This window comes from Diachasma alloeum, unplaced genomic scaffold, assembly GCF_001412515.2.
Source record: "Diachasma alloeum isolate Michigan unplaced genomic scaffold, Dall2.0 Dall_scaffold_00648, whole genome shotgun sequence".
NCBI lineage: Eukaryota > Metazoa > Arthropoda > Insecta > Hymenoptera > Braconidae > Diachasma > Diachasma alloeum.
Window position 1 is genome coordinate 692,155 of NW_021680780.1, and position 24,890 is coordinate 717,044.

At 32.6% G+C, this 24,890-nt stretch overlaps 4 protein-coding genes across 4 annotated transcripts; 2 read left to right on the forward strand and 2 right to left on the reverse strand.

Moving 5' to 3' along the window:
• Positions 1-68: 68 nt before the first annotated feature.
• LOC107043914 lies at positions 69-4,009 on the forward strand. Its single transcript, XM_015265606.1, has 8 exons — positions 69-1,017; positions 1,211-1,306; positions 1,386-1,469; positions 1,558-1,688; positions 1,764-1,859; positions 1,934-2,062; positions 2,223-2,410; positions 2,526-4,009. Exons 1-8 carry the CDS (start codon positions 904-906, stop codon positions 3,914-3,916), a joined length of 2,229 nt encoding a protein of 742 aa, XP_015121092.1. The 5' UTR covers positions 69-903; the 3' UTR covers positions 3,917-4,009.
• Positions 4,010-4,092: 83 nt separating this feature from the next.
• On the forward strand, positions 4,093-7,093 carry LOC107043916. The gene is made up of 9 exons (XM_015265609.1): positions 4,093-4,508; positions 4,613-4,771; positions 4,858-5,022; positions 5,118-5,397; positions 5,474-5,633; positions 5,719-5,860; positions 5,944-6,123; positions 6,214-6,414; positions 6,712-7,093. The coding sequence occupies exons 1-9, from the start codon at positions 4,433-4,435 to the stop codon at positions 6,984-6,986; spliced, it is 1,638 nt and encodes a 545-aa protein (XP_015121095.1). The 5' UTR covers positions 4,093-4,432; the 3' UTR covers positions 6,987-7,093.
• An 11-nt stretch (positions 7,094-7,104) lies between these two features.
• Positions 7,105-10,464, reverse strand: LOC107043915 (serine protease inhibitor 28Dc). The gene is made up of 6 exons (XM_015265607.2): positions 10,210-10,464; positions 9,611-9,934; positions 9,186-9,527; positions 8,858-9,114; positions 8,491-8,629; positions 7,105-8,410 (listed from the first exon to the last, which is right to left on the reverse strand). The coding sequence occupies exons 1-6, from the start codon at positions 10,255-10,257 to the stop codon at positions 7,535-7,537; spliced, it is 1,986 nt and encodes a 661-aa protein (XP_015121093.1). The 5' UTR covers positions 10,258-10,464; the 3' UTR covers positions 7,105-7,534.
• A 202-nt stretch (positions 10,465-10,666) lies between these two features.
• Positions 10,667-23,227, reverse strand: LOC107043913 (apolipophorins). The gene is made up of 7 exons (XM_015265605.1): positions 23,027-23,227; positions 21,626-21,652; positions 21,361-21,545; positions 21,071-21,253; positions 11,413-20,973; positions 11,128-11,334; positions 10,667-11,037 (listed from the first exon to the last, which is right to left on the reverse strand). Exons 1-7 carry the CDS (start codon positions 23,112-23,114, stop codon positions 11,008-11,010), a joined length of 10,281 nt encoding a protein of 3,426 aa, XP_015121091.1. The 5' UTR covers positions 23,115-23,227; the 3' UTR covers positions 10,667-11,007.
• Between the last annotated feature and the right edge of the window lie 1,663 nt (positions 23,228-24,890).

Consider the following 24,890-nt stretch of genomic DNA (forward strand, 5'->3'; position numbering starts at 1 on the left):
ATCTTTGATATGTTGACTGTCTAACATCATTTGAACATTTCTCCATTGACGTTGTACTGCATGAATAAAAGACGAGAGAACTTTCCCTGCTCCAGTGAAAAATGTCAAAAGCTCGAGTGCATATGACACATGGTACCAGGTACCTGTGTTTATTGCGAATGGCAAAGAAAAAACATGAGAAGCAAGGATCGTTGACAATGACAGTTAGTCTAGCAGCAGGTGGATCGTTGGGTCAATAATAGACCGCTCGAGGCAAATAGAGCGCAACAGAGCGGGAATTGACGCATCATCACAGAGGTTTTAAGGGATGATGGTGACACTCCATTTCCGGGGTTAACCAATATAAAAGCAGTCACGCCCGTTACGTGTCAACGCTCCAATATCACAAAATAGCAGTATAGCTCTATTAATTATTAAAAAAACATGTCAATGCATCATGAAAAATGTTCAAGATTTTTCATTAATCATTTATTTCTGTATCAGTCAAATCGGAGTAATTCTCATGTACTACTAATTTTTTTATTGAGTCTATTGATTAGTTTTATTTTGTTTTGTTTTTGAATTTTTTTTACATTTGCAACATCATGACGGTCGTGGCGACAGCTGGTTTAGGAGTCAGATGCCCTTGATACAGGCTCGTTCGTTCACCAAGGTCACTACGAGAGGATTTTGTCCGATTTGTAAATGACGGAATTCAGCGGACAATAGTTTACAAATAAGTGACGTATGCCATTGTGAATTGTTTGTATTTATCTTATTCATTTTTTTTCTTCTCCTACTAATAACAAAATTATCACATTGTCATAATAACTCTACTCAACTCAAAGTTGCTATCGTTTGTGAGGATTAAAAAAGAGATAGTAGTGATAAAAAAGTATACTGGTCACAGATCTATGAGTAGCAATGAGTGAAGCAATGAAAAAGAGTAAGACACAAATGATGAGAACAAAAAAGAAGAGAAGAAAGAAGGATCTCGATCAAGTAAGACGTCAGGTACTGAATACAAGGAAAAAATGGGTATGGTTCAATAAACACTCAATTATATTTTATTTCTTGGTAGAATGTTGAACGAATATTTTCACATTTTCGTATATTTCGATGAAGCCACTGGCCGGCAGTTAGGGCAGTTATATACGAACATATATTCATAACCTCTCATTATATATACTCGTTGATACGTTTAAATCTCAGAGATGAATTATTTTTGCAGAGACAAAGATGTTATGGAGAAACGGGATTAAATTTTAAAGTGGAAAATTCGTTGAGAAAAACACTGAACCAATTTGCTCCGACAAGACAGAACAATGTAATCAAATAATTCTTTAAATTGACTTTTCACATGCAATGAATTCATTATTTGATTATTTGGAAATTATACGTTGCAGGATGATGAGACAAATGGTATAACAAAAAATGATGGAGAAGAAATAAGACAAAGAACTTTGTGTGATCGACTCCTTCCTCAACCGGTATCTTTTTGTTTTTTTTTTCTTCCATTTTTTAATCATTTTCACATCCATTGGAGTACTGTCATTTAGCCAACATTTTTCTTTCTAGTCTATTGGAATTTATCGAAATGCTATTAGTGGTAAACAAGTGCAAAAAAAAATTGCTATGTCTGAAAAAAATGGAAGACAACAGCCCGGTGATGTTGTAAAGCTCCTTAACGGTGATGGATATTTATTAAAGTACGTAATGTTCTAATGGTTTTAGGTGATTTCAATGTTTTTTTTTCTCGCTAAAATGGAAAAACAATTCCACAGAAAATTTGAGGGCGTAAGAGTTTGCGATGAAAATCAATTGGACAGCCTGAAGACAACTAGAGAGAGCTCTCACTGGATCACGACAATTGGTGACAAGTAAGGGATCATAATGATATGAAAGAAGTTGATAATTTTATTAAAATTTTTTTGATTGATTGCTTTTTTACAAGATGCAAACGCAAATCAATTGATGAAGAGCAAGAAGATCAACAGGTTATTAACATCAGAATGAATACAAGTTGTGATACAAAAAGCAACAAATCAAAGTCAAGAAATTTTCCATCAAAGGAGTCGTGGCGGTAATATTTTTTAAAAATAAATTATTGCTAGTATGTTAATGATAATAATAATAATAATAATAATAATAATAATAATAATAATAATAATAATAATAATAATAATAATAATAATAATCAATGAAATAGAGATAGTGATAACTCCAACGGATTTCTTATTCAGAGTAACACCAACTAGAAGTGATATAGAAAATAATCAATCAGAGAGGCTGGAGCATTTGACAGGTGAGAAAAATTCAGAAATCCAGTCAGTGAGACGCTGGCGCTGGTCACCTGTAACCTGTTTTGAAGAATTTTGTGCACAACTCTGCATTGAACGTTTTGTAAACTGTCCTCTAGATTACTTTCCAGGTATGATATAGTCATTCAGTGTTTGATATAATGGTAGATGGCTAGCTGGATAGCAATGATCAAAGTTCAACATGGTTATTTGTTTGTTTATTCTTTTTTTTGTCTCTTCTTAAAGCTCCTGGAGAGAAAATTGCAATATTTCTGAGAGATACATACGCAGAGTCCAATCATTCTAATTGTGATTTTTACGTATTATGCAAAGAGTCAGAGAAGAAGAGTCCTATAGCCAATTGCGTAGAACAAAGGAAATCGACAGCCAGAGATTTTTCATACACATCCTATTCAGCAATTGATGATGAAAGCCAAGAATGGAGTAGGAATTATGAGATGGCACATGATCGGTCTACTTACAGATATGAAAATGGAAATGAAAAAATATCGAAAAAGAGAAACAATTTAACATATTTTACTGAAATTTCAAATGATTTTGTACAACAGAATCCTGAGAAAATGAAATCATCAGTTAAATGTCATGACAATCTAGATGCGGTGAATCATAATACATCACATCAAGCCATTCCTTTGTTTAGTGAGAAATTTAATAAACACGCACCAGTCCTTCCATCGATGGCCGATTCACAAATAAATCAATCACTCAATAATATACATGACAAATATGATATGATCCAAACACCAAGTGTTATATTTCGTTTAATTCGCCATGATAAATTTCTCAATGTGAAAAGTAAGAATTACGAAAACATTGGGATAGACAAAGATATATTTCAGGATACGGCTGATACATTTTATAATTATGATTCTCATCATTATCAACACTCATATGAGAATGATGAATGTCTGGTGGAAAATAAATTGAAGGACAGGTCAGAAAAGTTGAAAGGATTGGTGAGGTTTTCAGAGAGTAATGCTCCTCGAGAATCAATTAGTAGATTGCCATTACATTTCAAATCAAATGGCATCAACGAATGGCAGCATAAGACATTATTATATAATAAAAAAACTGATTGTTTTTTTAAAAGCAATGCTAGTGCAAAAGAGGATGCTGTTGCTAGTGACTTGAAAGTTTTGCCCTCCCATGATGATTATTATTTCAATCAAGCCAATCAACGAAATGAAAATAAAAAAGTGAAAAAACAATCAAAAGAGATGCAGCAACCAATCAAGTATTTTGCAGTTGAGAATAAGTATGATATTAGGAATTGTCCTCGGCGTATTGCAGTTTATCCGCATAAATATCCATACAACAGTGAGGGAGCTCCATTTAGTGCAACTACACCTTCGTTATTAGTAGCTGATCCACTTATTTTATTTAATCCAGAGAAAAGAAAACACAAAATGGAATGTGACACTGTAAATTCAAGAAAAGGCCGAGATAAACCATCAGAACTATGGAACACAAAACAATGGATCAATACTCCATTTCAAAATGATCTTTCGTCTTCAAATTATTATAAAAATTACCGGAGTGATACTGATAGACCACTGCTGAATCATGCTACACATCGCCAATTCCTCTTCGATAATATCAATAATTATTACTATTAGTTTGATTTTACAATTTTTATATAAATATTTCTATTATTATGTGATATATTTCATTAGTAAATATAAATGGACTGAGATTAAGGCATTTATTTTTCTTGTTTTTGCCGAAAATGAATAAAATTTTCAAACAGGCGGGAGTGATGATGATGATGATGATGATGATGTTGGAATGTTAATAGTCATAAAATTTTGGGTTCTCCCGAGCGGCCAAGGTCTCTCTCAATAGCTAGTGTCAGTGTAAGATAAATTCAAACGGAAACAGATAATAACCAATCGCACAAACACAGTCAGAAGGGAAGTAACATCTCCGCCCTCATTCCCTCCCGGTATTAAGCTCTATATTGTAGCGCTAAATGACAAAAACGTTTGAATAACGGCCGTTCATTATGACTCTATCACTCTTAAATATAAGCCAATAGCATTTGAAAATTGAATTCTATGCTAATATCGAAAAAAGAAAAGGGATGTTTTAAAGTTGACATTTTAAGAGAAAAATTTACAAGTGAATGAACTACGATGAAGTATATATTTATATTGCTGATTGCCATATTAGAACTCTGGCAGTATACTATTGGCTCATGGGATAGTGGATGTAAGTAAAATTACAGCAATAATTATTGAATTTATCATTTTTTCGACTTGTATAATTCTATAATAAGATAATAAAGAAAATTTTTCATTCATTTCATTTTCAAGTGAGGTGTCCACTAGTTTCTTTGAAGAATGGTAAAGTTCAAATAAGAAGACGTGGAAAAATAATAAGATTCAAATGCTATGACGGTTTCACTCTCATTGGAGATAAATATTCTACCTGCGTCCGTGGTAATTGGGATACTTCAATACCAGTTTGTGTTAGTACGTATTAAAGAATAATTGTTTATCTATTTTTATTCTTGCACGTAGTTTAAAATTTGTTAAATTTATACAAGTTTAATTTAAAGATTCTCAATGTCCAAAGTTATCAGCGCCTGATCACGCGCTTGTTGCACCCAAATATAATGGAGCAATACTTATATTTTTTTGCGAACCTGGATATGTGCTCATTGGTAGTGTTGAGATTTATTGTAACGGAAAGCAGTGGAATGGTACAGCGCCTTATTGCAGAGGTAATTCTTATGGCATTTATTTTATTGATTGATTGTATTTATTTTTATATTCGTGTCTTGTTCTTTTATCAATAGATTTATTCATTTTTGCACAGATACCACTATTACAGCACCAACAAAATGTGATTTTGAAACTCCAGACTTGTGTTGGTGGGAGCAGGATCCCAAACATGACTTTGATTGGCGGAGACATAATTTTCAGACACCAAGTTCGCACATTGGAACTGGTCCTACACATGATCATACCCTTGGCCCTGGAAATGATGGCTATTATCTGTATATTGAAGCATCTGGCAGACTCGTCAATGATACAGCACGAATTATATCACCACTGTATAATGCCTCATTGACCAATTCTGGATGTTTTTCTTTCTGGTAATTTTCCTTAAAACTAATGGAAAAAAGAAAAAAATCATATCTATCTATACTATATTATAACTATTCTACTCAGGTATCATATGTATGGTGCTACCATCGGTACATTACGAATTTACTTGAAACTTGAGTCAAATCCAGATAATCTTCAAATAATGTTTGAAAAGCATCATAATCAAGGCAATCAATGGCTCCATGGAATTTTCAATCTTCCCAAAACCAGTGACAACTTTCAAGTATGTTAGTTATTGATAGATACATTTTCTTTCTCTCTCTTTTTTTTTTTTTTTTTTTTTTTTTCAAATTTTTTTTCATTTTCAGATTATTATTGAAGGCGTACGGGGTGCTGGTTATGTGAGTGATCTAGCAGTGGATGATGTTGCTATTCTCCAAGGTGAAGAGTGTTTACAAGCACAAACACCCAATGACAATGTAACTAGTGCATCTGTAAAAGAACAAGATGGTGAATGGAATGAATAGAAATACACAATTGTCTTCTATTTGATGATTAGTTTACTCAATATTTTTTATCATGATTTGTTGAAGATCAAATTGAAATAATCAATGCAGCGCAGAGTTGTCGAGGAAGATGTGGTAATAATATAAAATATATGGGCACTTGGACAACCATAATACCAACAACATCGCCTGATGCATGCCATTGTTCCTTCGATTGTGCTGATAATTCTACATGCTGTCCTGACTTTGCTGAGTACTGTGTTTTAGGTTTGTTTCATCGTGACAGTTAAATCTGACAAGCATTTCATGGTGCAAAATAATTTCAAAATCAGTCTTTACGTTGTGGTTTTGTTTCAGCTACTGCTGATGATTCATACACTCCTCCAACTGGTAATAATGGATTTACAATGCAATATCATTATGTTTCAACGCCTGTCGAGCCCAAAGATGAATTGGAGCCTTACACAACAAAATTGACTTATCCTATGACTAAAAGTACGATCCACCCGGAAACTCCGTTCGTATCATTTAAGACGAATCATTCTGATGCGACAACTGGTAAGTAGCAGGGTTAAAGTATTATTGCAACTGCAATTGTGGTATAATTTCTTTTGTTTATAGTTAAAAATAAATAAGCTTCCAAAGCATTTTTAAAAGACGATTGCTTGAATTACATTGGAAGTCAAGCAAGTTGTACTACAATATCTAAAATAACTTGGACAATTTTTCATATGTAATAAATATGTCTCGTATAAAAAATCTCTTTAATGCAATATTATCAAAGTTTAATAAATTTCCAACATTAGCTACATTTATTTATAAAAAATTCAATTATCCACTTTTTTTCGCCAATAGAAACACATTTCATGATTGAGCAAGTGCAACAAGTGCAATCTCACGTGTCTCTGAGTTCAACTGCAATCATCAGCATAATAGCTGCTCTCATAGTATTGGCAACAGTTGTAACCATTGTCATTATCTTCATTTGGACATGGCGAAAATCTTATGTACGTGGTGCAAAATCGAGTAAGGGCTCTGGATTATCTGAAGATAGTGATGTCCGATTTTTGACATCTGACGAAATTTTGGATTTTAATCTTGCACGACCAATGGAGAACGATGAGCCGTGAATCACTGTTCATTATTTCTTTAGCCTCTGATTTATACTTTAAAATTTATGATTACCTAAACATAATTATTAGTATTTTTTTTAAATCATCATTTCATGTGTGTAAAAATAATTTGAAAAATGTTCTTTTTTCTTTTGGAATTTATTTATTTGTTTTCTTCATTTATTTATACTCACTGAAGCTCTTATAATCAATCATTGTAACTCTATTTGCTTGGGAATTAGGCAAAATGAATTGTTGAAAATTAAATAGTGAATTCAGTCTTAAATAAGTGAAATATTAATGTTGATAAATGTTTCTGTATGTGGATGAAAATTCAATGACCGCATAATAAATAATAAAAATTTACGGCAACATTACAAGCAAAATATGTAGCCACTTGAAGGCAAATTTATTAGTAAAAATATAATGTCTATATATGGTATATAGCGTATAAGTTGATATGCTTCTCTCATAATAGTAATAATAATAATAATTCAATGATAATAATAACCTACGGGAAAATGTGGGGGGAATAAATTGAATTAGAGAGCAAAAGAGAAAAAAAATTATTTGAATGATTTCGAATAATTTGGGGTGGGTTGATTGATGGAACCCCAGAAGAGAATTAGTCGTGATGGTCCATGTCTGATGAAAAATATAAAAGGTCTATTGGCTATAAAGAGATGTGCGGTGCGTGTAATCGTAGCACTGGTAGCAGCTGCAGCAACCGTACCAGTTTCTGTTATATCAATTTCAACTTTATGTACAACATCAGAAGCATATAATCCAGGATTAACTAGATGAGCATTATTTCTCAGCGCATCAAGACCATAATTAGAAAAACCTTGTCTTTCAATGAATTTACTGAAATCATTGCCAATGGGACGATTAATTTGTCGCTTATAAAGTCTAGATTTTTTTTTTACACTTTCTGGTGATAATTGTCTTCTTTGGCGTTCCGATTTTATAATTTTTTCAACAAAAACTCCATTATTCCATTGTTGTACTTTATATCCGCCTTGTTTATCTTCATACTTGAAGTAGTTATTTCGTCCTGTGAAGTTGCCACTTGTTAACTCAGCAGTTCCTGGAGGATCTTCATTATTGATTCTTGTAAAGATTAATGGATCCGATGTGGTTGGGATTATATTAGGAATGGGACGATTGGGACCGGCAGAGAGGAGGGCCAGATTTGCTTGATCCGAGCGGAAGAGTGAAATCAGACCCAATGACTCAAGTGCACGTTTGAGATGCAATGTACTTGACAATTTCATCCGTGGCAATCCTATGACACAATGTTCATTTTCCATGTGCAATATGAGTTGTTCAACAAGATCCGGCGTCAATGTAGACTGCAACGTCTTGAGAGCATTTGGATCTGTAGATATTGGTAACAAAATGTACATTGTTGATTCAAAAAGTCGAAAATCAGTTGGCTCAACCTGAAAAAATAATAATAAAAACAATAATATTATTTACTGAAATTCTCTGGATATTTAAGCACTGGATCACCTCAACTTACTGGGCTTTGAGCACTATTTTTATAGGGAAGTCCTACAATTTCTATGCCCAATTGTTGATCACGATAGAACGGGAAATCCCCACCGTTATACATCATATCTACGTCAACGGTTTGTCCAGATGCCAACGTAAATGGTTTCCTGCGATAAACAAAGAATCACGTCGAGAACTCATTTACATTCACTTGTAGCTACTTTTCTAAGAACCAAGTATTGGTATATTCTTAAAGAGAAGAAAAAAAATGTATAGAAAAATTAACCGTTCTGTAGACACAGTGGGAAGAAAAGAAGAGAAAACACGAGAAAAAAATCTTTTCATATGACTGGTCACTGGAAAAACCCATCGTGTCGAAATTAATTTTGACTAACCGTTTGGTGCCTTTGTTGAGGAAGTATTTATTCCATTCACCATTGAAGTATAAAGAAGATGCGAAAATAATCTTAGTTTCGGGGTTGGGGGCTTGTGTCAAAATATTCTTAATTTTTCCATGGGTTTTCATGTCTACCCAATTGTTTATAATCCTCTGAGCTGTCACAGATTGTCTCATAAAGTCGACATTAATTGCCTCATTATTATAAACTCCTTGGCTGATTGCTAAAAATTCTGGACGAATGGGATAACCAGCCTAGACAATAATAGACGCTCGTTATAGTGTTGTACAAAAAAAATTTTTTTTTTTTTTTTCAAATAATTTACCTGAATAAATATGCCATTAGCAAATTTAACTTGAGGGCCTGTTGCATTGATCGGTAATCTGGTATCTATGGAAGCGAGTAATAAAGCCAACATTTCATGAACAATTTCTGAATGGCTAGAAATATCAATATCAGACGAAAGACCGAGGATTTTTTCCACTTGGTCAAAAGTCTTGCCAGCAGAACCAAGTAAAACTATAGCCAGTGTTGCTACTAAACTTATTGGAGAAAATACAACATTTTGACGATTCAAGCTCATAGATAATTCTTGCTGATCTGCGTCGATTGCATGGTTCATATCCAAAGCAAACTTCATTACTCCTTTAATTATGAGATTATTAACCTTGAAGCACACACAATAAAGATAAAATAAGTACTATAATTATTGTATAATTATTCGCATAACAAGTTGAAAATTATACTCACATAATCGTTCCAGTAGATTTTTTCATCAGTCCTATTCGTGTTTGACGAACCAAAACTTGATAATCCATTATTATTATTATTATTATTATTGTGATTTTTTGATAACGTTATTTGTATACTTTTTGCTTGTTGAATGTTATTTATAACGGGAGTATAACTATCCTCACTGATCGGATAAGTATTTGGGGGAAATGTGGGAAAGGGTGGACTTTGATTCCCATTCGGTGGACTGATTTTTTCGAATCTTTCGAATTCATCAGGGAATATCAGTTGACAATGAATGCCAATAATTAACGAAATGACGATTAGAAATATTTTTGTCATCTGAAAAAAATTATGATATAAGTATTATTGGCATGTGTAGGTATATATCAAGGATAACTGGTGATCTGTTCATGTAGAGAAATATTTCTTTTATGCGAATGTCAAGGGCGCGCGATTCACTTTCATTGTTTCCACATTCGAAAGAGTAGTTGCGACACTCACATCCAATTGGTGAGTTGATTATTATGCAATGGTGTAATTGTATATTCTAATCAATTTTAATGTAAATTAAATAATACTGAATAATAATGAATGAAAGGGTAGGTACACGTTACCGTTAGCGTTATACAGGGCCGCCGCACACGACTAACTACATGACACATAAGAAAAAAAGAAAAAAAACACTGCTCTGTGGCGCTTCGGAGCAACTGACAAGCGCTATTGGCTGACACTTGTATTTACCACTTCCCAATCCCCACCATTCAACAGTTATCTACATACAAATTGTATATAAACCCGAGTTAAAAGAAATTTTAATTAAATAATGACGGTTTGTACATGTTTTTTTTTCTTCTTTTCGTTAATTTGAATTGTCATGTTCAAATACAAAAGTGAATGGCTAAATTTTAGAGCAAATGAGAGGCTAATTTGAATAATCCACAAAAAAAAATCGCAAAATTACTCGCTTTCTTTCACGGCTTGTAATTTTTAATGTTTCAATTATAGAATTACAGAATTAATCATCTCATGATGGGAATAAATTTGATGTAATATCAACGGTTTTGTGTTTTATTATTATTATTATTATTATTATTATTATTATTATTATTAATATTCATTGACTCATCGAGGTATGATTCGAATAAATGGTCACATGTACGTATAATACGTATTACAAGAAATACAAAATATAATATATGAACAAAATAAAAAATCCAACAAATTGATCGTACAAGAGTATAGTGGTATTAATCTATAATATACAATTCGTATAGTAATAGTAAATAAAAATGAAAAAAGATGGATTTAATAATATATTTTGTTTTTGTTTTCTTTTTCTATCATCTTTCTCATAAAAGTAAAAAATTCTATGTGGCTTGTGGGAAGGGGAACATTATGGATGTTGAAATTTTTCAACCCTTGACGGAATCCTTAGCATGCCTCTGAAAAGAAAGTAAAAGAAATTGTAATTACAAACGTTTGATGAAAATAATAATAATAATAATAATAATAATAATAATTCAAATACTCACACCAAGCGATTCTTTTTCTTTGCGTCCAACAATCTTACAGTTTGCATGGCCATTAAGTCCTGACTGTTGTTTACAGATACAATCCTCTTGTAATTGGACATTTGCCATACCATCAACAATTCGTCTTGCTGTTACTTGTATAAATTGTTTTTGTTGATTTGGCTTTGCCTCGAGAAAGTGATTCGAACTGAAAGCTGCACCTCCCGACTGAAATTGAAATTAATAATAATAATAATGTATTTTATCATTTTTTCCTCATATAGTAAATTATTGAGTAAAACTTACAGATACAGCAAATCCAGCGCAGACATCATTGCTAGTTAGAACCAAGTTATTTTTATCGATACTTCCTTGCAGTGGTTTGTTTTTACTATCGGCTAATGTGTAAGCAGCAGTTGAATCATATCCTACAACATTCTTTTGCATTTTACCAGATACTAATATATCATTTAAAAAACCAATGTGATGGTAGGTCAATCCAAGATCACGATAAGCTTTTTGTCCCATGAATAATCTGACTTGTTGAAGAGAAAGTGGTAAAGGGCTTTTTTCACAAGGTGTTGCTATAATACCAACAACAGCTTTAGCAGATCCAATTCTAAAGGGATAACGTATCGCTTCTTCATAAGCATCGGTGATGGCAAATGTTCCAAGCTCAACATCAATTCTTTGTTTGGCATAATTGAGACGAGTTTTAACATCACCCTCTTTAGCTTGTTTAAAAGTTATTGGACTATTAGCCTCGGAAAACTTGATATTTTTAACTTCTCCATTGATATTGGCACTGCCACCGGTTGTATAATGTTGGGGCCATTTCATATCCTCACCATAGCCAATCAATCCAATATGAATATCATTGATTCCATAATGTTTAAATTCATTTTTAACTTCAGCCATTAGAGGTACAATAAAATCATGATATATCTTGTCATTCTTGGTATTTTGTTCAATGAAAAATACAATATCGGCCTCTTTATTAGGTATTTTAACACTGAAATTGTCACCAATAGCGACATTTTTATCTTTGCCAACTTTGCAGGCCCCACATTCAGTTGGAATTGAAATGGCAATACCTTGTTTCCGACAAGCTGCATAATAAGCAGCAGAAATGAGACATGCAGCACGAGGGGTTCCAGCTGCTGTAGCATGATCGCAGGCTTGACGGAATGCCATTGGATTGACATAATTGAAGCATGAACTCATTGAAGAAGTATCAGTGAAATAAGATGTACATGTGGGATTGCGTGCGTGAGTTTCATGATGATCAATGGCTGGTGCTATTGTACATGCTGAATTGAGTCGATATGCATTAGCAAAATCAGACTCATTTTCAGTAATGTGATTAGTAGGAAGTGTTAAATCATCATAAGGCTCATTATTAGCATCACCGAAAATACCACGTAATTTTCCATGATAAAATCCGGAGACATAAACACTGCAGATCATTGGAGTTTTTTGACTACAGGCAACATGTATACCATAATCTGATTTAACATTGACAATAGGAGGTGTTAAAAATGCATGAAGATTTTTCGTATTAGCTGGATATTCGGCTGGTTTATCATCTACCAATATATTTCCATTGGATTTAAGTGTTATACTCTCGCTGGGTGCTACAATAGTAAGACTGATGAATTTTCCACCATTGAAACTACCAATTATTGTGAAATTTCCATTATGTGTATCATGTGCCAATATATAATCACATGTACCAGCCATTGTTAAATGACGTCCGTCAAATGTAAAGAAGTGTCCACCTTCAACAACAATTGCCATTTTACTGAACGGTGGTATGATATCAGAATAAGTATGACCAGTTGGACGATAAGTATAATATAAATCACTAATACTTGGAAGTTCACCATTCCGAATGACATTGATAATGGATAATTTTAAAATTGGTAAACCAGCAATATTTCTAATATAGTGCAAATTGGCTAATAAATTATCGCCAAATATTCCGAAAAACTCGTGATTATTAATATCCTGATGTTGTATAAGTGCAATTATTGATCGTAGTGCATCAATTCCATGGGTATAAATATTTTTAATTTCCATTTGTTCATCGACACTCTCGTGTTTAATGAGTTTCATTAAATAATTGTATGTGATTGTAACAAATTGACGTAATTCTTCAGTTGGTAATAGTTTTGTAAGTTGAACAAATGCCTCTTCAATTGGCATTAAAATTCCTTCTGGTATTTTATAATTGGAAATATCCGACCATTTGTATTTTGTTAATGATGAAAAGAATTCATTAATTGGAAGAGCTTTAATTTGTTGACTCACCATTGTAATAAAATTCTTCACATCAGCCTCAATTTGTTTGATACCTTTGGATAAAATTTTTATTATATCATGAGCAATTTCACTCATCAATTTTATCAATTCTTTTAATTCTTTTTGATGCTCATTAATAATATTGATAATAGCTTTGACATATGTAGCGGCTAATTTACTTGCAGCATCAATTATTTCTAAAGCAGCTTTGGCAATTTTATCAATGGATTCCTTGATCCTTGGTGAGGTTGATTTAATGGCTTCACACAATTTTTCCATTATTTCATTAAATTGTTTGTGCAATTGTTCAATATGCTCAGTCAATTGTTTTATTATTTGTACAATTGCAGTTGTTATACCTCCAAAAACTTTGCTATAAGCATCAATAATTTCATGAAGAATTTTGTCATTGTTAATTTCCTCCTTCAATTTTATTAATTCTTTTTGATAATATTCAATCATTGGTCTCCAATTTGACTGTGATTTTTTTAAATGATCAATTAAATCTTTAAATTCAATGGATGCCTCATCATTAACTTGTTTGCCAGCTTCTTTCAATATTTCAGCATATTTTAACAATTTTTCACGATATAAATCAATCATATATACGATATTATCCTTATTATATGCAAAATTTGGCTTGAGAAAACGATTTTCATCGAGATAAATAGCAATATTGAAGAGATTTTTCTTTTCACCATTAATCATTGCATCAGCATGAATTTCACCAACTTGTCCAATAACAGCTCTACCACTAACAATTAATTTGTTATCTGGCTTATCTTGCTGATAACTTTGATATTTAAAGTTATTAAAGTCATGTGCCTCAATACTGACCACAACTGTTGGATTATCAACAATTTGATATTTAGATTCAATCATTTGTTTATTTTTACTCAATTCAATAGTAGAGTCTGATTGTAGTAAATATTTATTAGGTCCTTGAATTTTCAAATTAATCTGCTTGGCATTGGCGTTGAAAAATACTCCCACTGTTTTGGCTTTTTGATTTTTATCATTGTATGATAGAGATGTTTCAAAGCCCATTTCACTTGATGATACAGCTAAATTATTCTTCAAATTAACTTTCAATTGTTGACCACGGCTTGTTACATCAACTAGGCCAGTTATATTGTAACCTTTTTCCATTTGTCTTTTAAAGAGTTGAGCAGCAACTGTTATTTTTTGTGTTTTTTTTGCAAAAACATCAAAATCTACATTAGCATCGAGATAATATTCATTACCAGTATAAATTTTTCCCTTTACCATCATATCTTTAGTTTGTCCTGGATGAATAAAACGCACTTCACCAGATATTCCAGCGGAATTTTTATCCCCAATAATATCACCATTTGCAATAAAGCTTGTTTTATCATTTGGATGATTCTTTCTGTCCAAATAAACTGATAAATCAATTTTAAATGGCCCCACTGGAATTTTTGATTTTGGCACATTGATTATTGTTATCAGGGCAAATTCACGATTTGGCACTGTTAAAACAACACCAGTTTCATCAATATTCATATATATATGAGACGAATATTGTGTTTTATCTTTTGATGTATGTAAATATAAATTGGCAGTATGATCGAATGTCAATTCTTTGGGCTGATATTTGCTTGTTATTTTTAATCCAAATTCAACAGGTACGTAGAATTTTTTTAGATCAACTTCAAGGGTTATTTGATGATTCATACGTGTTTCACGATCACTATCAAGTATCGATCGAAGTTTGAAGTGTGCACAATCTTTACTCTTCTCGCAGAAACTATTTAATATATTGATTTCTTTATCAGATAGTTTGAATTCTCCAACAACAGCTGAAGGTCCAAAATTGGCATTCAACATAATTACAACGCCAGTTTCACCGTCATTATTCCGTCTAAGTTGTTTACGTGAATACATGAATTTTGAACTTCTTGTATTATCACCAATTTTCAAATTACCACTTCCTTCAACAATAACTTTATCCACTTCATCGCGTTTATTATAATTTGTACTTCCTGTTATAATATTTTTACCATCACTGGTAACGGTGATAATGATTCTTTTGCCAGTCTTGATTGCTGGCTTTGACGCTATTTCGGCATGGATTTTTCGCTCTTTAATTTTATCACTATCAAAATTGAAATCAATAATAAAATCATCGATATTTTCAAATTTCAAATGGCCATCAGCAACTGCAAAGCCCTTTGGTGTTACAACTTTCCAATCACCCTTGTATTCATTTTCACCAATTATATTCATCATTGAATGAATTTCAGTTTTACCTTCGGGGCATGTGAAAATCATATCAACACGATTGAATTTTTTATCATTAATTTCAAATTCACTGCTTACATCGTACTTCTTTCCATCGGCAATCAGATGAACGTTGTATTTATTCAAGGCACCATTGTCATTAATTTTTTTATTAACGGCATTGCGTTCAAAGCCAAATTCAACATTGTGCAATTTTTCAGCAGGTGTTGTAGCTTTTATATTCATACCTATGTGGCTGAGATCCAATTTATACGTGCTATCAAAATTCAAAGCCACTTTTTTATCACCATAATTAACAACAATGGAACCATCACCTCTCTTTATTTCTCCAGATGGATCGTATTTAATATTGCCATTGATTATCAATGGTGAATGTTGAAGAATAACCAGTTTCAATTTTCCTGTACTCTCTTTTTTAATCTCTCCTGGCTGCTGGAATCCATTTGCTCGAATATTAATATCACCACTGATTGTTTTATCATCATTATATGTCAATGTTTGAATAGTTGTGTATTCAAAATCATTAATATTTTCATTAGGCAATAAGAGACTAATTTTACCATGATATTTTAAATTACGAAGTTTTTCATTTGGTAATTGCAATGCTATACTTATATCAGCAATGCTTGGTTTATTTTCATAATAACCGTTTAAATGATTACCACCAGCATTGATTGTCAAATCATTACCAAACGATGAATCTAATTTCCATGAGGCTTTGTCCTTTGTCTCCTTATCACTGCTAAAGATGAATTTTAATTCTTTAGGTAAATAACTTCCTGATGCAATAAATTGAATATCAGCCTTATTTATCGCCCCATCCACAATAGGAGATCCAGTGTATTTAGTGGCAAAAGTAATTTGTAAATTTTTATCATCATAATTAGCCAGTAATAAATTATGTTTTGCCTCAACATTATCGTGTTTTGGTTCAGTCATAGCCAAATCATATTCATAGCCAATTTTACGTGATTGTCCACCTTTATTTTGATGATCCAATAGTTCATATTTACCACTAATTAGGGTTTTATCAGCTGCACGTATTGCTTTACCTTTACCATTGACAATGAAATAACGGCCATTCGGCAGAAGTAAATCAAATGTACCCTCCAAATCACGACCTGATTTATTATTATCAATAAACTTTCCTTTTCCATTGATTTCCACTTTATAAGATAAAATTTCAATGATATTTTTCGTATCAATAGATGTTTTAGTCAGGTCTGAATCACTTGATAATTTGATGCGTTTATTTGGATCTCTTTCAGCATCAAGTAGAACTTCAATGCTGGCAATGTGATGTGTACCACTAATTGTTAGTGCTCCATTTCCTTTTATTTTTCGCTCAAATCTTGGAAGCTCAATGTCAATGCTACTACTACCTTTGCCATTTTCATATGTAAATTGACCAGCAATTATTAAAATTTTCTTCATTATAAGTGTCAATTTACCATGTGGCTTTGCTCCTCTTGTTCCTTCCAAAAGATATTCCAAATATTTTGTATTATCAAAACTCACAAGAGCATGACTATTTAATTTTTGAGGATTCATTTCAAAATCATAATTCACTTCTATTTTTTTACCATTCAATTTGAATTTACTCTCAAGTCCAATATTAGCATTGTGCCCTTCAACATGATACAGTGTTATAGCTTCACCTTCATATTTAGCTCCTGGTATTTCAAATTTACCCTCAATTTTTCTCTTATAAGCAGTCATTTTTTCATGCTTAGCGCTCAATGACAATTTACTATCAATAAGATATGTATCAAATTCAAATTGCCAATTTGAGGGATTAGTTTCATCAATTTTAATTTCCATTTCAGTACCAAATTTGAATTTTCCATAGTGTAAATTGATTTCAGTTTCACAATGGTGAGTAGAGAGTTGATTTTCAAGTTTAGCATGAAAATTTTGAGCTGGCCAAGTAATTTCTGATTTACATTTAAATGCTGTCAATGGTACATATGCATAATCTGTTGAGCGTTGATTATTATTTTTTTTATATGTAACATGCTCAGTAAAAGTGAATCGATTTATTTTAGATTGAAGATCAGCACCATAAGTAAATATAAAATTGTGATCAATTTTTTCATTTGTCAAATCATAGTGCCAAACCAATTGAAAACCGATATTTGGATTTTTAAATGGTACAACAGCCAAATTTACATCTAATCCATGATCATTAAACTTTCCATCGAATTTAAGGTGAAAATTTTCATCTTTATGAGCAATATTAGCATCAACAACAAGTAAACGTGTTCCTGATAATACTGATCCATCTAAACTTGCCAATTTTTTACCATGTACAAATAAAGTAATTTTTTCAAATATATACTTTTTCATCATTTGATCCTGATCATTGACGATAATATCACCATCAAGTTTATAAGCTGCTGCTGCTGCTTCACCGGCGGCTTTACCACCAACGGCCAATTTTTCAATATGTTCAGGTATTTTATATTCCAAAATTGGTTTGTATTTATTTCCATTGGCAACAATACCAATTGATCCATAATAATTATCCTTGTCATGCTTGAGTGTTACTGTAAATGCCTTCTTCTTATCACTATTTTCAATAGCCAATTGTCCATCGGCATATTTCAATGGTGAATCAAATACAGCTCTAATGTATTTTTTAGTTGGTTCATTAGAGCCTTCAATACGAAGTAATACTTTTCGATTATTCCGACTGTTTGGTGTTTCAAAGAGAATTTCCATTGATTTATAGTTGTCCTTTGATTTATCATAGAATGCCCGTAAGTGATAAGAAGTTGCGTCAGTATTTTCAATACTCAAGGCAAATTTAGCCGGTCCACTTATAGGAAAGAATGGTCGTTTATCAATGGATCCAAGTGATTCATAAGGAAATGAGAAATGGCCACAAATTGTTAATCCAAGAATTGTTGAAAATTGATCAAAGCAATCAGAGTGCTCTTTACCTTTGGTAAATTTCACTGGTGTTTTCAATCCATTTTTATCAATGAAAATCACTTTACTGGATACACTTATTATTTCCTGCTTCCTCTTGGGTATTCCAAAATTGATGTCAAAACCATTGCCATCAAGTAGTCTAAGTGAGACATCACTACCAGTCGATGTATGTATATCACCAATAACTTTTAAACCATTTTCAATGCCAAATGTATCAATGGTAAGACTACCGGCGATGCTAATACTAGCACTTGGCTCCAATCCAATTTTTATAACTGCATTCTTTGGATCTTTTATAATTGATTTTAAATCAATTTTACCACTACTCTTTACATTAGTTACACCATTACCTTCAATTCCAATGGATAATGGAAAACCTAAACCAGTTGGATATATTATATCAATGTCCATGAAATGCAAGTGTTTTGATACACTGTAATCAAAATTTTTTGCATTATTTAATGCTTCATCTATGTACTTGAAGATTTTATCAATAGTAGATGTTGATTTGTCATTATCATTCACATTGCTATCTTTTAAATCCATAAATGCCAATTCTAGACCAAACATTTTTACAGATATATCAATATCAACATCATCATCTAGTGTATCCTCATATTTTGTTGATTTTATATTTTTAGAAAATTTTTCAACATCTCCATAATTTAATGCAGCACGACGTCCACGTCCTATTTTTTCCATACGTTCTTTCACACGACCATACACATTTGAGAATGTATTTTTCCCATTAACAATTAAATCAGCTATATCAGAATGCCTAATAATTCCCTTTGGTCCAAAATAATGTTCAATTAATTTGTCCAAATTTTCAATGCGTGTATCAATCTCCAAGAAATTAAATGATCGTCCAAAAATTTCAGTTGTAAGATTCAAATTCGTTGAACGTGGTAACCAACTTTTTTGGCTATAAATAATATTTTGTTCAATTGTCGAACCAATTCCAAATTTATCAATCTTGTATGATAATTCATTATTGAATGAGAATTTACGATAATCAATGGGAAATTTATTGCGTGGTCTTATCTCTTGAAAATATTTTTTCGCATTTGTTTTACTTGGATCAGTGCTGGCTCGTAAATTTTTCAAATGACTCGTAACGAATGATCCCACTTGATTAACAGTTTCTTTATCAATAATTTCCTTTATGCGATTGGCAACTGTAGCTGATGGACAAGCAATCAAACTCAAGTAGGCTTTAATTCTAACTTCACTGTCCTCTTCACGATTAGCAAATATATCAAGTATTGGATTAGTCCATTCCACGCTACATTTAGCTGGGAGTGCTTCAATTGCAGAAACTCGTACTCGATTATGAATTGTCTTGTCATTGATAATTTTTACCATTTTCTCAACAGTCTCTTTATCAAGGTATTTAGCATTGCCAAGTGCTTTAAATGACGCTATTATTTCATTTTCATTTTTACGATTTTTTGGTATTCCATTATTCTGATGAATTTTAGATGAAATTTTTGCCAGGGCTGCCTTTACTTCAGCTACATTATCACATTCATGATCACGGCAATATTTACCAATAATATTACCAATGCCGAGATAACCAATTCGTGGTACATCTTTTTCATCTAGTAATGTTACAACTGCTGTCACTGCTGGCAAATTGACATGATCAACCAACGAGAGACTGGCTAAATAAGCCATTTTTTCATAATCATCGAGCTCTTTATTTTTTATTAAATAAACAGCAACCTCTGCCGCTTCGCCTGTACCAGTTCTATAAAGTGCATCCAATAAAATTTTTTTATCATAATTCTTATCAAATCCACTTGCTCCTGCTTTAAGTTTCTGATAAACACTGATTATATCATTTTTATTGCTTTTACGCAAAACTTTTATCAAATCTCCAAATTTTTCAGCTGCACCATTCTTTATTTCCTCAGGTTTGGATGTTTCTTTTATGGCTTTTAATGAATTTATAATAGCTTCTGCTGACGATTCGACAACCGGATGAGGTGCTTCAAATATAAGTGACTTTGGAATAGATACCAGTGCTTTTGATTGTCCATCAGCAGAAGAAGATTTTAGAATCAATTTTGAGTGAATAACAGTTTTTGCACCTGCCTCACCATTTGTGAAAGGTCTGTAGATGTAAGTCTCTGTTGATTTTACACTATTGAGTATTCCATTCTCGAGAATCTGCTCAATCTCTTGATGTGAATCGACAATTGGCGATGTCTGAATATCGGAGGACCCATCATAAGTGGAATACAAGAGCCCATGGCGCAGATGCTCCCGGTGGGAACAGTTTGACAAGTTTTTACGTTTATGAACAGTCAGCTTATCACCTTCCGTGCGAAACTCAAAATTTGTCTCACAATTACCAAATACATCGGTCTAGTGATAGAAATAGAAATAGAAATAGAAAATGAAAACAATTATAATTAATTATTTACAACTGGAATTATTAAACAAATGAAATTTAATTACACACCTCACGATGCATAGTAACTCCACTGTCTTGCATAACTGCTGTTTGGAAGAGTGATGCGATAGCTCGTTTAATATTGAGAGAAGCTTGGGAATCATGTGGCTCAGTGCAGACACTTGTGTCGATATGTCCATTGTGGTAATTGAATTGAAGAGCATATTGCTCCACATCCTTCTGACTTATCGGCTAAAATTATTATTATTATTATTATTATTATTACTATTATTATTAAAAGGAGTTAAGGGAGGGGTAAAGTTACCTCGCTTTTGCTCAACTTGAAATGCTATACTTACAGTTCCATTAAGAAGGACGTTTTTCAATTTCAATTGACGAACACAATCAGGCTTCACTGAGAGTTCAACATTCGCGCTTAGCTTAACTGTCGAGTCACCTTGTGCTTCACTCACTGCAGTTACAGATGTTCCTTCAAATCCATATGAATAGGTATTGCCCTCTGCGTATCCTTTGCCCCCTTGCACTGCTTATTCAATTTTCATATATTACAATTATATCAAGTATTTAAAGTATATTATGAAGAAAATAATTTCATGTACTTACTTCCATGACAACCAACAATGCAAGTATCTGAAACAATTTTATAAGAAGAATAGAAAATTAATAAATCTCGCTGCTGTATATACATATATATATACAAATAATATTCAAGAATGATAACGCATATGTATGCACGCTAATCTAATGTTGGGAATTGGAATGTCCCTTGACCCCTGGTATCTGTTAAGTTACGGATAGTCATATACAATCAAAATAATGTACCAGCAACCGAGATATCACATTGACCTTAGTCGTTAAACAGGATGTTGAGTCTACTAGTATTCACAAATTTGATGAGTGTCAATAACTTTCCAACTTTGGTCATCGGTCTCTCTCTCCCTCTGTTTGTCTTCTATGTTATCAATTATCTAGCCACCCTCTATAATATCTCTACTTTGCTGCTGGTCCGGAGACCTGGAATAGCATCCCTGTCAACATCCGAGAACTCACGTCACCCACGTCCTTCAAGAGGCACTTGAAGCGCTGGCTCCTCGACAATGAGCAGCACAGCTGAGAGGCTCATCCTCAACTTTTCTATGTTTTCGATCTCTTTTTAATCTGTACCGTTCAGATCGCAATGTTCATCTTGTTTTTTTTCTCTGATTACTGCTCTATCTATTCTCTATTGTCCATTCTCAGTAATTACTGCTCCTCCTATGTTTCACTTTGTATAACTTTTGTTTAAATTCCTAAACGATAAACATATATCTTATCTTATCTTACTTTGTCCCTTTCGAGTGGAAGAAAAAACTAGTCAATTCAAGTTTTATTTTTCAATTGAAAAATATGAAATGTGAAAATCATGAAGCCAGTCGATTATTTGCATACAGTGGTTTATGTAATAACAGTTTGAATTTGCCCTTTAGAGAGGTCGCGAGGGATTAATCTCGAGTGACCTCATTGAGTTTCGCAAAGTTGACAAAAAAAAACTGGAAGCATTTCAACTAGGGTCAAATGTGATATCATTAAATTTATCAGTATCTTGGAGTATATGATAAAAGTGATAAACACCCCTCATTTTTTTTCTTCATCGAGCAAAGAAATTTTCAATTCTTCATTTGTAAATTTCATTCAATGAATTTTTCCATTTTTCCATTGTTTTCTCTTTTCATTCTTTGAAATTGCCTAAATTATCGTGATACATGTATTGAATAGGGGATGTGTCTAGATCAATTTAACCAGATATCCGCTTGAAAGGTATGTATGAAGGGGCAATTGACTGTAATAGTTTCAATGATACCAAGCGCTCATTGAAGCTCATAAAACCCTAATTATTTGTTCTTTCTCAATTGTTTGTAATTTAATCCATTGGATCAGTTATTATAATTATTATTTAGTCAATTATTGACAATCAGGTGATATCAAGTGAAATGTGTATATTAATTAATAATAAGTGAAACTTACTTGCTGAAGCTGGTATTAGTAATAGTATAAATGTTAGTGCAGCAGCGATGATACCCACGGACAAAAGCCGCGGCGGAAGTTGTCCCATGGCGTTTGTCTTATTGGTGGATATTACTTGTCCTTTTGTATGTTTTCTTCCGACAAGTTATATGGCACTTTGTATTCAAACTCACAATAATGGAAATGTTGTCAATGCGACGGTTACTGTGAATACAACAACGTTTAACTTTTCGTCGTCCGGTGCTTTTATGGTCTCGTTAAACCTTCCCCTACTCCACATGCCACCTACAACTACAATTCTAAATACCCGCCAACGATCTCCGGGTACGATGGTCATCGTTCATATTTCTTGAGTTTCTTCCTCCCCTCCAAAAACATTTAGGTTGTTGATCATTTTGTGTTATTCTTTTCTAATAATATAATAACGTCATAATAATCCTCCTCCTCCACCTACCACTCTAAAATGGCCATATATCCTAGTGCTTTAATAATCGTCGTCTGCTATGTATATTTATACATATCAGTGTTGTTACTCTTATTCATTCCTTTTTTATTTTTCATTTTCCATTTTCTACTTATTGAAATATGCATTTTTTTTTGTCACAAATAAAGTGGAGGAGCAATACATTGAGACAACATATATTCTATTTAATCATTGGAGAATGCTCATTTCTTGATTGAATGGGGAAAATAATCTTAATCACGAGTTATTTTTACGTTATTTACGCGCGATGAAGTGGATCCAACGAGGGGGACCGAAGATGAGGGCCAGGAGGGCACAGCAGATACTATCTATGGATGGAAAATTCTATTAGCCATAAAAACTTATTTCAACTGCTTATTTGAAAGTGATCGTTAGTGAAAATTAAACGAATCAATTTGGCTTGGAAAAAAGAGTATTATACACAATATTGTTGTGTGTATAAATATACGCTATATTGCATTAATAAGGAAACAAAAAAAAAAGGAAATTACAAATAAGTAATCAATTGTTGTTAATTCAATAATATGTTTGATAATTTTAACATTGTAAATAATTTATTGGAGTCAATGAATGTATCTTAGCGTATGTTTCTTCTTTGTGCATTTAATTTTTTTCAATATTCAATCGCTATACAATGCTTGAATGCTTGAATTGAAACAGACATTATTTGGACTTTATTCTATTTGTATGGGTAATGCAAAGATATTTGTTCGATGGGGTCAATATCCATAATGTCTTTGACTCATCCAACAAACTATTAATCTCTCCATATCACTAATCTGTGTATTGTTAACTTGTTTATACTGACAAGAGAAAGAAAAATCTCCCAATAAAATCAAATGTCAAAGTTTCGAAAATAAGAAAAATTTGACTACGAACGAGCTACTAAATTGAGGGTTTTTTTGCATTGTTTCTTCTTCTTTCGTGCCAGGCACTGTTTCACTTGCGGTCAGGATAGATAGTGATTTGACTTTTTTCTTCATGGGTCATGATAAACTTTTACGTAATCTCGTAGATGATAAAAGTATTGTGCATCGTACTGAATAAAGGTATTATCGAGATCGAAGGTCATAATATTATTCATCTTATTTTTTTTTTATTGTTATTTTATTGCAATATGGCATCCTAACAAAAAAATTAATGTGACTTTTATATTATTGATAACTATTAAGATTTACATGAAATTAACAATGATATTGTTACATTATTGACCATTGGATATGTCTGAAATTAAATTTATCATTAGGCAAGGGTGAGACCATTTCTTGGTATGGATATTTCTCTTTTTTTCCATTATATTTGAATGAATTCAAAATGACCGCCCATAAGTAGAGAGAAGCAGCAGCAGCAGCAGCAGCAGCAGCAGGCTCCCCACTACTA